At 41.6% G+C, this 13,685-nt stretch overlaps 1 protein-coding gene across 1 annotated transcript in view; it reads right to left on the reverse strand.

The window, feature by feature from the left end:
* The window catches only part of LOC124265533 (helicase SKI2W-like), a 33,102-nt gene that overhangs the window by 18,411 nt on the left and 1,006 nt on the right, over positions 1-13,685 (reverse strand). The window contains exons 2-16 of the mRNA XM_046700320.1: positions 12,778-12,926; positions 12,236-12,342; positions 8,947-9,064; positions 8,639-8,753; positions 8,197-8,268; positions 6,924-7,090; positions 4,991-5,056; positions 4,219-4,350; positions 3,579-3,724; positions 3,293-3,439; positions 3,076-3,160; positions 2,666-2,772; positions 1,512-1,658; positions 1,034-1,127; positions 274-597 (exon numbers count right to left, since the gene is read on the reverse strand). Of these exons, the coding sequence (XP_046556276.1) occupies positions 274-597; positions 1,034-1,127; positions 1,512-1,658; positions 2,666-2,772; positions 3,076-3,160; positions 3,293-3,439; positions 3,579-3,724; positions 4,219-4,350; positions 4,991-5,056; positions 6,924-7,090; positions 8,197-8,268; positions 8,639-8,753; positions 8,947-9,064; positions 12,236-12,342; positions 12,778-12,888 (1,938 nt within the window). The 5' untranslated portion in view covers positions 12,889-12,926. The remainder of the gene's footprint in view (positions 1-273; positions 598-1,033; positions 1,128-1,511; positions 1,659-2,665; positions 2,773-3,075; positions 3,161-3,292; positions 3,440-3,578; positions 3,725-4,218; positions 4,351-4,990; positions 5,057-6,923; positions 7,091-8,196; positions 8,269-8,638; positions 8,754-8,946; positions 9,065-12,235; positions 12,343-12,777; positions 12,927-13,685) is intronic.

Here is a 13,685-nt window from a genome sequence, read left to right on the forward strand (position 1 = left end):
GGGTGATGCCGCATATTTCCATAAGGCCAGGACAGTACAATTTGTGTTTTGAAAACTATTTTGAGCATCATGCAAACTGGACTTAGATCATAATACCATGAAATTAGGATCAAGTAGCTTCAACTTATCTATCATAACACAATGAAAAAAAATGGAGAGGAAACGGGTTATCCCTCACTGTTAAGCTATTGTGGCAAATCGGTTCAAGTAATCAATCCTAATACCACTTGATTCATGACAATTGACCATCATGGTACCAGATATTGCTCTCACCTTAACAAGGCCTTTCTGGAACAGCATCTCCACAACCTCCTTGAGAATGGGTAGGATCCCGCTGTGGTGGATGCCAATTCCCCTCTTCAAGATATCCTCCATGTTCCTGATCTGTGGCAAGTTCCGGTCTGGGGGTTTCAACTTGTTTACACATCGGTGAAAGAAGACGTGGATCTCACTCTTCTCACTCTGTGTTGTCAGGTCAACGCTGCCCAGCTTGTCTGCGTTCTCCTCAATCTTCTTCCGAGAGAAGGTGAAGGCCACCATGGGGAGCTTATCCTTCTTCTTCACCATGTCAATCAATGACAACCACACGTTCTTGTCCTGAAGAGTGGCAGTTAGTAATTTAAGTGGAATCTGTCCAGACTTCTCTGGGGCAGAAAGTAAGCCCAGTTTAGACATCCAGAATACATAAGTTAAATTTGGACAATATGTATTAGGAAAACCAGAATGAGGCAATTATTTTTAATAGAATACATTTAGGACTATAAATACTGTCTGGTATTGGCACAGTCTTGTTTTGACAAATTCCAGTGTACATTTTTCACACAAAAATGACAAAATACTTCATAAATATAGTCTAAAGTAACTTTGAAAATGTTCAAAGACACTCTCCGAGTTCCTTGTAGTGAACCTAGTACCTCAACTAAGGGCTAAGTCATCCCTGTGCTGGAGTGTGGCGAAAGCTGGCCAACAGAGGAAGGTAACCTTTGACAGCCATTTTAGAACACCAGTAAGTCACACATGAGCATAGGCGTACCTGTGCAGGGTTGCCTCCCCTTGTCCCCTTCGGCCCAAAGCTTTGAGAAGATTTGCTGGCACGTTCCTTCTTGGCCTCTACTGACTTGTTGTATCTGTGATGTGGAATAAAATTATTCATTATGAAAAATCACTGTCTCAAACACAACAGTCCATAATACTGAAATGGAACACATAAGAATTTATCTATTAATAGTGAGTGAGTTTATTTTTACACCACTTTTAGCAATATTTTAGCAATATTTCAGCAACATCAAGGTGGGGGACACCAGAAATGAGTTTCACACATTGTACCCATATGGGAATTGAACCCGGGTCTTCGGCATGACGAGCAAACACTTTAACCACCAGGCCCCCACCGCTCCTGACAAACTGTGAGACACAATTTTGCGATCATCATGGTCATGAGTGACCACGTTCAAATTAGACTTTATAAACAAGTGATGATATATGATCCTTCTACATATAATCCTTCTTACCCCTGAGTGACAAACTGTCCCTTTGAGTCGACGATGAGGAAGAGTTCATTGCTGGTCTTATTGCTGTTGCCTGTGTACAGATAGTGCTCCAGGGGCACGGGTCGCTTCAGCGTGCTGATCACGTAGATCTTCTTCCTCTTGATACGGCTGAAAAACAGATGGACACACTGAGTGATGGAGTAGAATGTATATGTACTTGCGGCCATTAATTATATGTTTCCTATTTCTACTGATGAATAAAGAGGGTGGGTATTTTATTTGGGACTCCAAAACTGTGAGAACTGTGAGATATAACCCTTAACCAATGCCTCCATCCTCGATAATCTCCAGAGTATACGTTCCAATAAATCTCCACTATACCCTGGACGCATCTACGTCTCGAGCCGATGATTTTATTACCTTCCTTGGTTGGCTTTGTATCCTATCAGGTGTCTTCGCTGGGAAGTTGAACGTACCAATCACAACTCACTTTCGCTTTTAAATTATCTAACTGATTCAACTTGGCAACACAATGATATATTGTTGCAGAGGTACTCTGAAAGAGGTACCGGGATTTCGTTTCGGAGTCCCAAGAGAGGACAGGTACTCTATACTCAAATAGACAATCTCAATCCATATGACTCAAACACAGTAGCAATAAAATATGACAATATCATTATCAAAGTTCATTCCATCTTACTGTGTCTTAGAATAATTTTCTTCAGCTACAAGCATTTCCCGAATTCAAGCCCTGGGTTTAATTATGGGGTTTATATTTGTTAACAAGAGGGGTCATTTTCCGTTATTAAGCCCAGGGCTTAAATACGGAAAATCCTGGTAGGAGTTAGCATATATTTTTTTAAGGTTTCAGACCTGTCAATTTGTCTGTATGTTTTCCCCCCAAATCTGAGTCGCACTGCGAACAAACTTTCGTGGCTGCGATCGCTATCTTTGTTGACATTGGCAAGCTCGGTTGTAACGACAGCTTATCTGATTGGCTACTGTGACAATGCAGAGCCATCCAAGGGAGGTAATAAAATCATCGGTTCGAGCCGTAGATGCATCCAGGTATAGTGGAAATTTACCCTGGAGATTATCGAGGATGCAGTGCCTCAAGAACTGTCAGAAATCGCACTTTTCCAATCCCTACAGAACTGTGAGAAAACACCTCTTACCCGATCCAGTCAGCAAACTCCATCGTGTTCGGGACTGTGGCTGACAGTAAAATGATGTTAACGTGTTGAGGCAGCATGATCAACACCTCCTCCCACACAACACCACGCTGGAACAACAACATCCTCATCTACAATCTGCCAATAACGATTATATGCTAGTAACGCATTTACTCAGTCAGACCTTAACTCACTTATATATCCTAATCACACTTTGGAATCTGGAACTGTACAGAATGTAGGGAATTAAACCCAAACCCTGGGTAACAAGAAACAGCATCAACCACTGCCTTATCTAACTTACTGCTTCAAGCAGGCACATAGTTGAGTTGAGCTTAACACTGCTTTGAACAGTATTCCAGGTATAAATCGTCAAGATAAAGCAGTGGTTAGTCCAGTGTCTGTAAGCTTACCTCGGAGTCATTGATGTAGTGGACCTCATCAAAGATAACCCATTCCAGGTCACGGATCACATCAGACCCATTGTACAACATTGACCTGTAATTAGAGAACAATGTCAGAACCATTCTGGTGTCATACTGTCATTTGTTATTATCAGTACCCGGAAATGCTGCAAAACAACAGTCTGAGGATCGTCATCGTCATCATCATCATCACTCACTCACTCACCGGAGAATCTCAGTTGTCATGATAAGACATGCTGCTGTCTGATTCAACTGTACATCTCCCGTCACAAGTCCGACATCACCGAACGTGGTCTTGAAGTCTCGGAACTTCTGATTGGATAAAGCCTTGATGGGGGATGTATACACCGTTCTGTAGAACAGAAAATATTGGCTTCATACACTATACACTTCAAACCTGAATCAAATCAAACCAGGACCTTTGGTGTGAAGAAGCTAACACCTCAACAACCAGGCTACCCTACCACCCCTACACAGAAATGAATGTTTACCTGGTCATGTGCTTGAGCGAGAGAGCGATGGCGTACTCCGCCACCACGGTCTTCCCAGCGGAGGTGTGGGCAGCAACGAACACACTTTCGTGTTTCTCAAGATGGAGGATGGCCTGTTTCTGGAAGATGTCTGGCTCAAATGGCCACTGTCAACAGAAACATTGTTATGGTGAATATTACTAAAAACACTGGTATTACTGAGGATTTTTCTTTACGCATTCAGACTTAGTACTTAAAAAGAAGCATACAAGCTTAGTCGGTGTTTTCTCAAAGAATTCATCAGAATGTCCCAGTTCAAAAATACCTTAAAAGCCAGTTCTGATATTCTTGTTTAGAAGTCATTCACAAGTCAGTTGTAAAATACCTTATAAGCTATTTCACTATCCTCATATAGAAACGAGCCACAAGTTATGTCCGGTATTCTCATCTAGAAGTCATTCACAAGGCAGTTCTACAATACCTTATATGCCATGTCCGGTATTCTCATCTAGAACTCATTCACAAGGCAGTTCTACAATACCTTATATGCTATGTCCGGTATTCTCATCTAGAACTCATTCACAAGGCAGTTCTACAATACCTTATATGCCATATCCGGTATTCTCATCTAGAACTCATTCACAAGGCAGTTCTACAATACCTTATAAGCCATATCCGGTATTCTCTTGTAGAAGTCGTCAACTGGTTGGTTGATGTCCACTTTGACTGCCCACTGCTCCTTCACCTCAGCCGGACGGGGACGGGGAAGAACAGGTGCTCCTGATTTCTCCACCTGAACATAGCATTGTGCATGAGTGTCATGTACCTTTATATCTCACTGAATCCTCGGTACAAAGTGCTTCAGCTTTTTCAGGACTATGGCCCCACTGACTTTGAGTGAGTATACTGGCTTTAACATACTTTGTGCAGTTTTGCAGTTATATCACAGTTTGTCATCTTAATGTGGGAGGCCAGCACATAGTGGTACTGGTTGTTGATGATTCTATTTCGTTTCTGTAGCCTTTCTCTTTTTGAATTACCCACTTCTTGGAATTACAGTAATGGCTGCCCACATGTGTGCCTGTCTTGTCTGAAGTTGTCTAGGTTTGAGGCCCAATCAACCATGCTATCAACACTGGTCTCTCATTTTTACCACACAGTAAACCGACACAGTATAGCACCAACAACCCAAGAAATATAGCAATGAACCTAATTTTCTGGCATGCACAGGGGACGTAACTCTGCATAGTACCCAAACCCTTTATTTTGAATTGATGAATGAAACATTATGAAAGCATTGAATGAGTGAATGTTGGTTGACTGGAACTGTGGAGCATTCCGTGGCAGGGGATACTGTCACTGTTTGGTCATACTACTGTATTTTGTCACAATTATAAGATCAGAAAATAACTGTTGTCATTTATTCAAGTTACCTGCACTAAGTTCTCCAAGCTTTCACTCCTGGTCAGAGAGTCAGCAGGGGCCTTGTCTGCAGATTCCTGTAATACAGCATCAACAATCTCAACCAGTAACATATGTTATATTTGGGATTACACTTTCTTAGTAAAGTACAAATTCTAGTACTTTTTTAGTTTAGGCCCATCCGGGATTCGAACTCACACCCTCAGAGTAAAAAAAGTACTAGAATTTGTACTTTACTAAGAAAGTATAATCCCAAATATAACACGTTACATTTGACCACTTTCTAAATGGCATTGTGTAATCATAGCTTTCGGCCGTTGGAGCCGTGCCTATTAACACTTATCAGAGGGGTACACAAAGTCTGCAGTCTAGACTACCAGTTGTCCGACTTCCATTTTTGGAAGTCGCGGTAGCTGAGCGGGTTAGGCGGCTGACTTTGTGTGCTGGTGATTAGGTGCCTGACTCTGAGGGTGTAAGTTCGAATCCCGGATGGGTCTCAACTCAAAAAGTACTAGAATTTGTACTTTACTAAGAAAGTGTAATCCCAAATATAACATATGTTACATTTGACCACTTTCTAAATGGCATTGTGTAATCACAATCTGAACCAGTTAAATCACATCTGGCCTCATGTGGGTGGGTGGGTGAGTAGGTGGGCAGCTGAGTGGAGTGGAGTGGAGTGGAGCAGAGTGGAGTGGAGTGGAGTGGAGTGGAGTGGAGTGGAGTGGAGTGGAGTGGAGTGGAGTGGAGTGGAGGAGGAGGAGAGGAGAGCGGGAGGAGAGGCGGAGTGGAGGAGTGGAGAGTGTACACCATGTATACTGATGTTCCAGTCACATCAGAACAGGAGTCCCAGAATATGCTCAACTAATTGTACCCAACTAGGGAATCATACCTAGATCTTTGCTATTATGAGTGATGCCTTAACCTTTTGGCTACCCAACAGTGAGTATGAGAATAAGAACCATTATCACCATAAACATGACTGACAACAAGTTGTAGTTGATAACATTACTGGTCTTATTAAACAAAGAAACAACAAGTGTTTGCCACTGATATGGCAATGTCCCCCGCCGCTAAAGAATGGAATATCTATATTTACTACTTTTTATTTTTTGGTCACATACAAGATGCCTGAAATGACTGGTGTCTGCATAATCACCCAATGTAGGCTGTCAACATACTTGAAAACATTGGGTGCAATGTTTTATGAGATATCGCCTTTAAAAAGCGGTCAAAGTATCGTGGTGACCTTGAAGATAAGGTCAAGGTCACCCAAAATAAACTGGTGTCTGTGTAATACCCCAATTTAAACTGTCACCAAATTTGAAGACATTGGGTACAACAGTTCATGAGATATCACGTTAACAACAGTTAGAAAAGTGGTCAAAGTGTCGTGGTGACCTTGAAAATAAGGTCAAGGTCACCCAAATCGACTGGTGTCTGCGTAATCCCCCAATGTAGGCTGTCACCAAATTTGAAGACATTGGGTACAACATTTCATGAGATATCGCGTTAACAAGAGTTAAAAGCGTGCAAAGTGTCATGGTGACCTTGAAGATAAGGTCAAGGTCACCAAAATTAACTGATGTCTGCGTAATCCCCCAATGTAGGCTGTCACCAAATTTGAAGAAACTGGGTACAACAGTTCATGAGATATCACGTTAACAACAGTTTGAAAAGTGGTCAAAGTGTCGTGGTGACCTTGAAAATAAGGTCAAGGTCACCCAAATCGACTGGTGTCTGCATAATCCCCCAATGTAGGCTGTCACCAAATTTGAAGACATTGGGTACAACAGTTCATCAGATATCGCGTTAACAAGAATCAGGACGTACGTACGTACGGACGGACGCCGCTGAATACATAGTCCCCTGTTCCGCGTTTCGGCAGGGGACAACAATACTTAGCTGTTCTGCATTGAAGGAGTGTATGTTAAAGAATCGAACCTGTTCTTTTCCCTGTGGTTCTGTTTCTTCATCACTGTCACCAAGGTCAAGGTCAGCCCCATCAGCCAATATGTCTGCCAGATTGATGACGTCTGTATTACGACTAGTTTTATCGGATGTCTCAAATGTCATTCCAGCCTTCATACCTGGAGGAACTGTGAGCAAGTCTAAAAACACAAGTGGCGATAGATTGTGTCAGTAAATGTTGTTTAACAACCGTCTACAATGTTCAAGCTATTTACCACTGCAGCCTGCTAATGATCACACAAACATGTTGGATCATGGGCGGATAAGGGGGTGTGCACACTCTTAACTGACTGACTGACTGACTGAGTTTGGTTTTACGCCGCTTTTAGCAATATTCCAGCAACATCATGGCGGGGGACACCAGAAATGGGCTTCACACATTGTGCCCATGTGGGGATTCGAACCCGGGTCTTCAGCGTGACGAGCCAACACTTTAACCATTAGGCTACCCCACCGCCCCTGCACACTCTTGAGAAAGTGGGGGTATACACTTCATTTTCACGAGAGTTTCAATGGTCATTAATAAACTTTCAGGACAAAAGGGGGTGCGCACCCCTGCACCCCCTCTGGATTCACCTATGTTGGATAACCTGTATATTTATGATGATTGTTGTGTCATTTGGCTGATCTTTTTCTTGCTATGTTACAGAATCCAAGCATGCAAGGGACACAAGACATAGAGCAGTGTACATCATACATAGTGGACACCAGATAGAGTGCCCATGCTAAGAGGTGAGGTGAGGTGAAATTGGGTTTTACGTTGTGCTTGAGAATATTTCGCTCATATGACAACGTGCATGCGTGTGTATGTGTATGTGCGGCTGCTTGTACTAGCCCAGACTTAAGCTGGTTTTATAGTGCTAGCCCACTGAGATACCATGCCGCAGTGAAGCATTAATACCCTACTCAGACACATTATACTGACTCCGAGCCGACCAGTCCTTGTTGTACCCATGAATGCCGAGCGCCAGGCAGGGACCAACAAGTACCATATTTTTACGTCCCATATTTTTGACGCGGTCGGGGATCGTACCCGCGACCTTCCGCTCTCCGGGTGGATGCTCTAACCACTAAACCACGGAGGCGGTCGGCCATGCTAAGAAGTAAACTGTAGAGGAAGGGGTGGTGAGTGGGGACAGTAATTGTATAGGAATCATATTAGCAATGCCACATGAACAATGATTCATAGGGTTTGTGAATCTATTAAATCACTAAATGATACTTTGCTGTCCATTATCTCAAATACCTTTTTCAAACTCTACAACAGCAGTGTCCACTCCTTCAACCACAGCCTCCAGCTCAGGCTCATCCAGGCCGCCTGGAACAATCACAGATCAAGTCCGTCCTGTGATAATCACACATAAATATCCCCAGGAACAATCACACTTTTGCCCTGCTGAACACCGGGCCAGACAGTGACCCAAACAATAGCCTAAGCATCAGCCCAAACACAGACCCAAACATCTACCCGAGAACCGGCCTAAACGCAGACCTAAACATTGGCCCAAACACATACCCAAACATCGACTAAAGCACCGGCCTAAATACAATCCCAAACACAGACCCAAACATCTCCCTAAACACTGGCCAAAACACTAGCCCATACGCCATCCTAAACATCGACCTAAACACTGGCCTAAACATCGACCTAACAACTGGCCTAAACATCAGCCCAGGGAAGGTCTCACCTGGCCAGAAGGGATAGTTCCCTGTGTTGCCCTTCACATCCTGACTCGCTGGTCCCGGGGGCCGTCTCAAAGACAAAGAGTTGTTGGCAGTTTTGCCAGTGTCTGGAATATATTCCTGAAATAACACCAATATTTACATAAGTATTGCATTTAACCTTCAACCTACTTGATACTGTTGCCGCATAACATGTCATAACAGAGAAATTCACTTGGCCAAAAGCAATGAATCAAAGGGAGATAACCATGCTGTGCTACTGTTGTCTTCCTCTTCTTGTATGGTGGTCTGTGGTGGACATATTCAAACTAACCTCCTTGTAACCCAGAAGTTGTCCTGTCGTGGTGTTCCGTTCTACCTGTATGGTAGTTTGTACTGGACAAACGTCTACTGACAACAAACGCTCAGGTTTCCTTTCTCTCGGCCAGAATCTGAAATCATACATGTACGTGTTTGTTCCATTTCCATACAGTCATTTTACATCTGCCAGCATTTATTGGATATTCCTGAGTTTCTAACACTTCCAATAATGTGAGCATCATGATTATAATTAAACTTTCTCATTATCAAACCTGTAAAGCCATTATTTTAATCAAAAATGACAGTGTGTAAGAATGGGAAGGTGTCAATGCAGAGTTGTGTCCCTTAGCTTCTAAGTTTTAGATATTTTTTAATTTTTTTTTATTATAGGATATTTATATAGCACACATATCCACGCAACTGGTGCATGCTCAAGGTGCTGGTATTTTTCCCTCGATCATTGGATGTCAATCTCAACGGCACATCATATTATCAATCTCAACTCCCTGGGGAGTATAAAACTCTTGCTGCCACTAGGCGCACCGAGTTATTGTGGCTTTCTCATCCTAACGAGGTACCCATTCACAGTTGGGTGGACTGGGACACATAGTCACAGTACTTTGTCCAAGTTTACTGCACGTTGCTGTACCCGCAACTAGGTGTTTACACGTATTCATGTGGCCACCATCTGGTCATATACCAACGGATTCGTGGGTTCTTTTAAGTGCACAGGGTTGTGTACTGTACACTAGGGGTTGTGACAACACTGAAAGAGTCTGCACACAAAGTTGACTCCAAGGTTTTTCACACCCGGTCACAGGTGGGCTCGATCCCGGCACCTCAACCTCGCTGGATCACTAGTGTGGCGCCTTAGCCAACTCGCCCACCGCGATGAAGTCACAATACATTTCCAGCTGTTTTCCAGCGGATTGTTTGAGAAATGGAAATTATTAGTCTTTTTATTAGGCTCCCATAATATGGGCAGCTGTGAGACCAGAGCACAAATACTTTTTCCCACTTGCCATGATCCATGGGTGAGTGAGTTACCTGTTAAGAGGCAGTGTTGATTTTGATTTAAACATATTTTATTCATTGAGGAAAAGGATTGGGCACAAGTTATCAAACTTAATGACGCCCTCTCCCATTATTTACAACAATTATACAGAGAACATATGCATGAGAGATCTTGAGTTTGAGAATATAACAGATTAGGAAGAACAGAGGAATCGTTTATTTTGATTGATGTAGTGATGGACATGTTTGAAGATATTCAGATTTTCTTCAGCTAAGAGGTCTGCATTGCCATATAAAATAAAACATATATCTGGTAAATATCTATTTTGTAACATATCACCTATGTTAGCTGACAAAGTTTCTCTATATGTTGTATAACAGGGACAATCCAAGAAATAATGATATACATTTTCACAGAGACATCCACAAGAACAGGATGGATCGGTTATAATGTTGATTCTATACAAATCATAGTTGAGTGTACTTACATTGTATCTTAACTTTGTGTGTAAAATATTTAGCTTACGTATACCAGATGAAAAGTATGATGGGGCACTATTACGCATGTTGTAATGTTTCTTTTAAATGAGGAAATGGAGTCACAGTTTCTTACAGTTGACGGGAGATTGTTCCAGGCTTTTATGGTTGACGGAATAAATGAAGATGTTGAATATTTTAGTCTTGTATTGGGCACAGTATAATTTTCAGCATTACGTAAGTTTTAATGGGTTCTTTTTCCTACAACAGGTGGTAACAATTCGTTTAAAAAAGACGGGGCGATGTCATGTTTAATCTTATAAAACAAGTTTAATTTACGCTTCTTTCTTCTCTCTGATAGCAATTCCCATCCAGTCTCGTAATAAAGAACTTTACTTGGCGTGTATTTGGGTAGGCCAGTAACTATACGAGCTTCCTCAAGCAGTCTTTCTAACTTGTTCGAATCTTCAATAAGACACCCATCCCATACCACACACGCATATTCAAAATGTGGCCTTATAAACACTGTATGAATTCTTGATAACGTTTTCCTATTCAATAGATATGTAAGGCACCGATCATTTTAGAGTTTTTTTCCACAATATTTCCGATGTGACATGACAAACTGCCATTTGAAGAAAAAGTTAACTCCGAAGGTTTGTGAAAATCAACAATAGCAATGCTAACTCCATCAAAATATAGTATAATAGGTTGGTCACTATCTTGTAAAGAAAATATCATAGTTTCAGTTTTGTTAGGATTATATTTAATCAGCCATTCCTTCGCCCAACTACTCAATAAGGTCAAATTATCATTCATGGCTTTTTCCATTAAGTATTTTTCTTTTGAAATAGCCCCAAGTGACGTATCATCAGCAAACAGTCTGGTTAAACAATAGAGTATATCGGCTATTTCATTGACGTAAACAATGAACAAGAAAGGACCGAGTACTGAGCCTTGTGGAACACCAGCTTTTAACATTCTCGGCGTGGATAAAGCTCCATTAACAAACACTGATTGATTACGATTGCTTACATAACTTTTAAACCAATTAAGTAACTTTCCTTTAACACCATACATTTCTAATTTTAACATAAGCTCTTTGTGCCACACTCTATCAAATTTGATTATAAATTTCAATTAGTTGATGAAAAGTCGACTGACCAGTTTGAAATCCACATTGATGCTTATATAATAACTTATTGTCTAAAAAATAATTATACACATATCTAAAAACTGCTCTCTCAAACAACTTTCCCACACAACTAATAAGCGATATAGGTCTGTAGTTTGACACAATGGAGTGGTCACCTTTCTTAAGTAAAGGCATTACATTGGCATATTTCAAATTATTGGGATACACACAACTGAGGGACATATTCAATAATAAACACAGTACAGGACTAATAGAGTTAACCATTTTCTTTAGCAATTGATGACTGATTCTGTCGGGGCCAGCAGCTTTCTTTACAGGCAAGCATTTAATAATATCGGATATTTCATTACTGGTAAGAATTATATTTTCCAAAAACGTGTCAGTGCGTTTGTCAAACTGAGGCAGGTCTACATTCTCACCTTCTTCTAAACTGCATATAGATTCAGAGTATTCATTCAACATATTAGCCTTTTCCAAGTCTTTGAACGCTGATTGACCCTCTTCATTGCCATTTCTCTTTAGAGCAGGAATGTGTTATGTTCTGTCAGTGTTTCAACTGTAATACATGATATCTGTAGATTCAGCTGAGGGGCAGTGGGTGCTATATTCAGATGACAGAGTTCTAGAGGCTTCCACCATGTCCTATTATACTTACTGCTGAGATCGGAGGACATCATGAACTGGCAGCTGTTCAGGACAAGTGAGGTAGTGCTCCAGGTCCTCCTGCAGAGTCGGCAGTACAGGGGGCAGCCCATTAGGCAGCTGGAGAACACAGCGAGTGAGTGAGTGAGTGAGTGGGTGGGTGGATGAGTTTTGGGTAGGTGAGGGAGGGAGGGAGCGGGAAGGCAGGCACGCAAACAGGTGGGTTGTGTGGGTGGATGAGGATTACATTTCTACCATATGATGGAAGCTGAAGACTCAGTTCCACATATCTGACCATGTCACCCTTTAACCACCATAAACATACAAAACACATCAACACTATTCACACATATTCCCTCCAATTACAAGTATTTCCAGTCTAGACCTAGATATTGCATTAAATGCCCTGAATGAAAACTGACACATTCTTGCTTTGTTAAAGCACATGATGAGCAGAGAAACTGTTATTTGCTAGACTGATGAAACTTCTCATATAACAGGTATAATTTGTTTTGAATAATGAAGATTCCCTGAATATGTTTTGCAATGCCTTACAGTCTTTCGAGGCAAAACACACTGGTGATCTGTGGTTTCCACGGGAACAACTTCCACGCCTCCATGACAACCAGTATGGACCAAATCAAATTTCATTTCAGGCGTCTGCATCTCCTCAAGTTTTCAGGACCGTCAGGGAAGCAGCTCTTCTGTAAAATCATATTTACATGTTACTCGGATACATTGGGGAAGCTAAATTCAAGAAATGTATGCTGGATAATGAATTTCTCCTCATGACCTGACCTTCAGGATCAGTGAACTGACTGCCAGGACATGATGCAAACTTCGTCTTTATGCATTTTTACAATTAACATAATTAGAATTTTGAATTAATTTCAGTCTAAGTCAAACTTGTTGCCATGGAAATGCCAAAAATATTTTATTCAGAATTCCAAAACTACCAAAAGGCACAATTACACCACCAGACCAATCTATGTGCCAAGTTTGGTGAAGAAATATTTAACGGTTTTAGAGTTCTGCACTACCACCAATTTCAGTCTAAGTCAAACTTGTTGCCATGGAACTGCCAAAAATATTTTATTCAGAATTCCAAAACTACCAAAAGGCACCAGTACACCACCAGATCCATGTATGTGCCAAGTTTGGTGAAGAAATATTGAACGGTTTTAGAGTACTGCTCCGGAAAAGACAAATGTGCACGGACGGACTGACGGATGCACGGACGGACAGACGGAGTCCATTTTAATACCCCCCCGCAAAACACGTTGCGGGGGATAATTAGCTATCAGCAGCACTCTATTGTGTATGAATATAATCATGATAATACACCAGATATCTATATATCTACAACCCGTGAAAGTCCGGGTAGAATTGGCCTTCAGTAACCCAATGCTTGTCGTAAGAGGCAACTAATGGGATCGGGTGGTCAGGCTCGCTGGCTTGGTTGA

The sequence above is a fragment of the Haliotis rubra genome, unplaced genomic scaffold (assembly GCF_003918875.1).
Source record: "Haliotis rubra isolate DU_JTF1 unplaced genomic scaffold, ASM391887v1 Scf982, whole genome shotgun sequence".
NCBI classification, from domain to species: Eukaryota; Metazoa; Mollusca; class Gastropoda; order Lepetellida; family Haliotidae; genus Haliotis; species Haliotis rubra.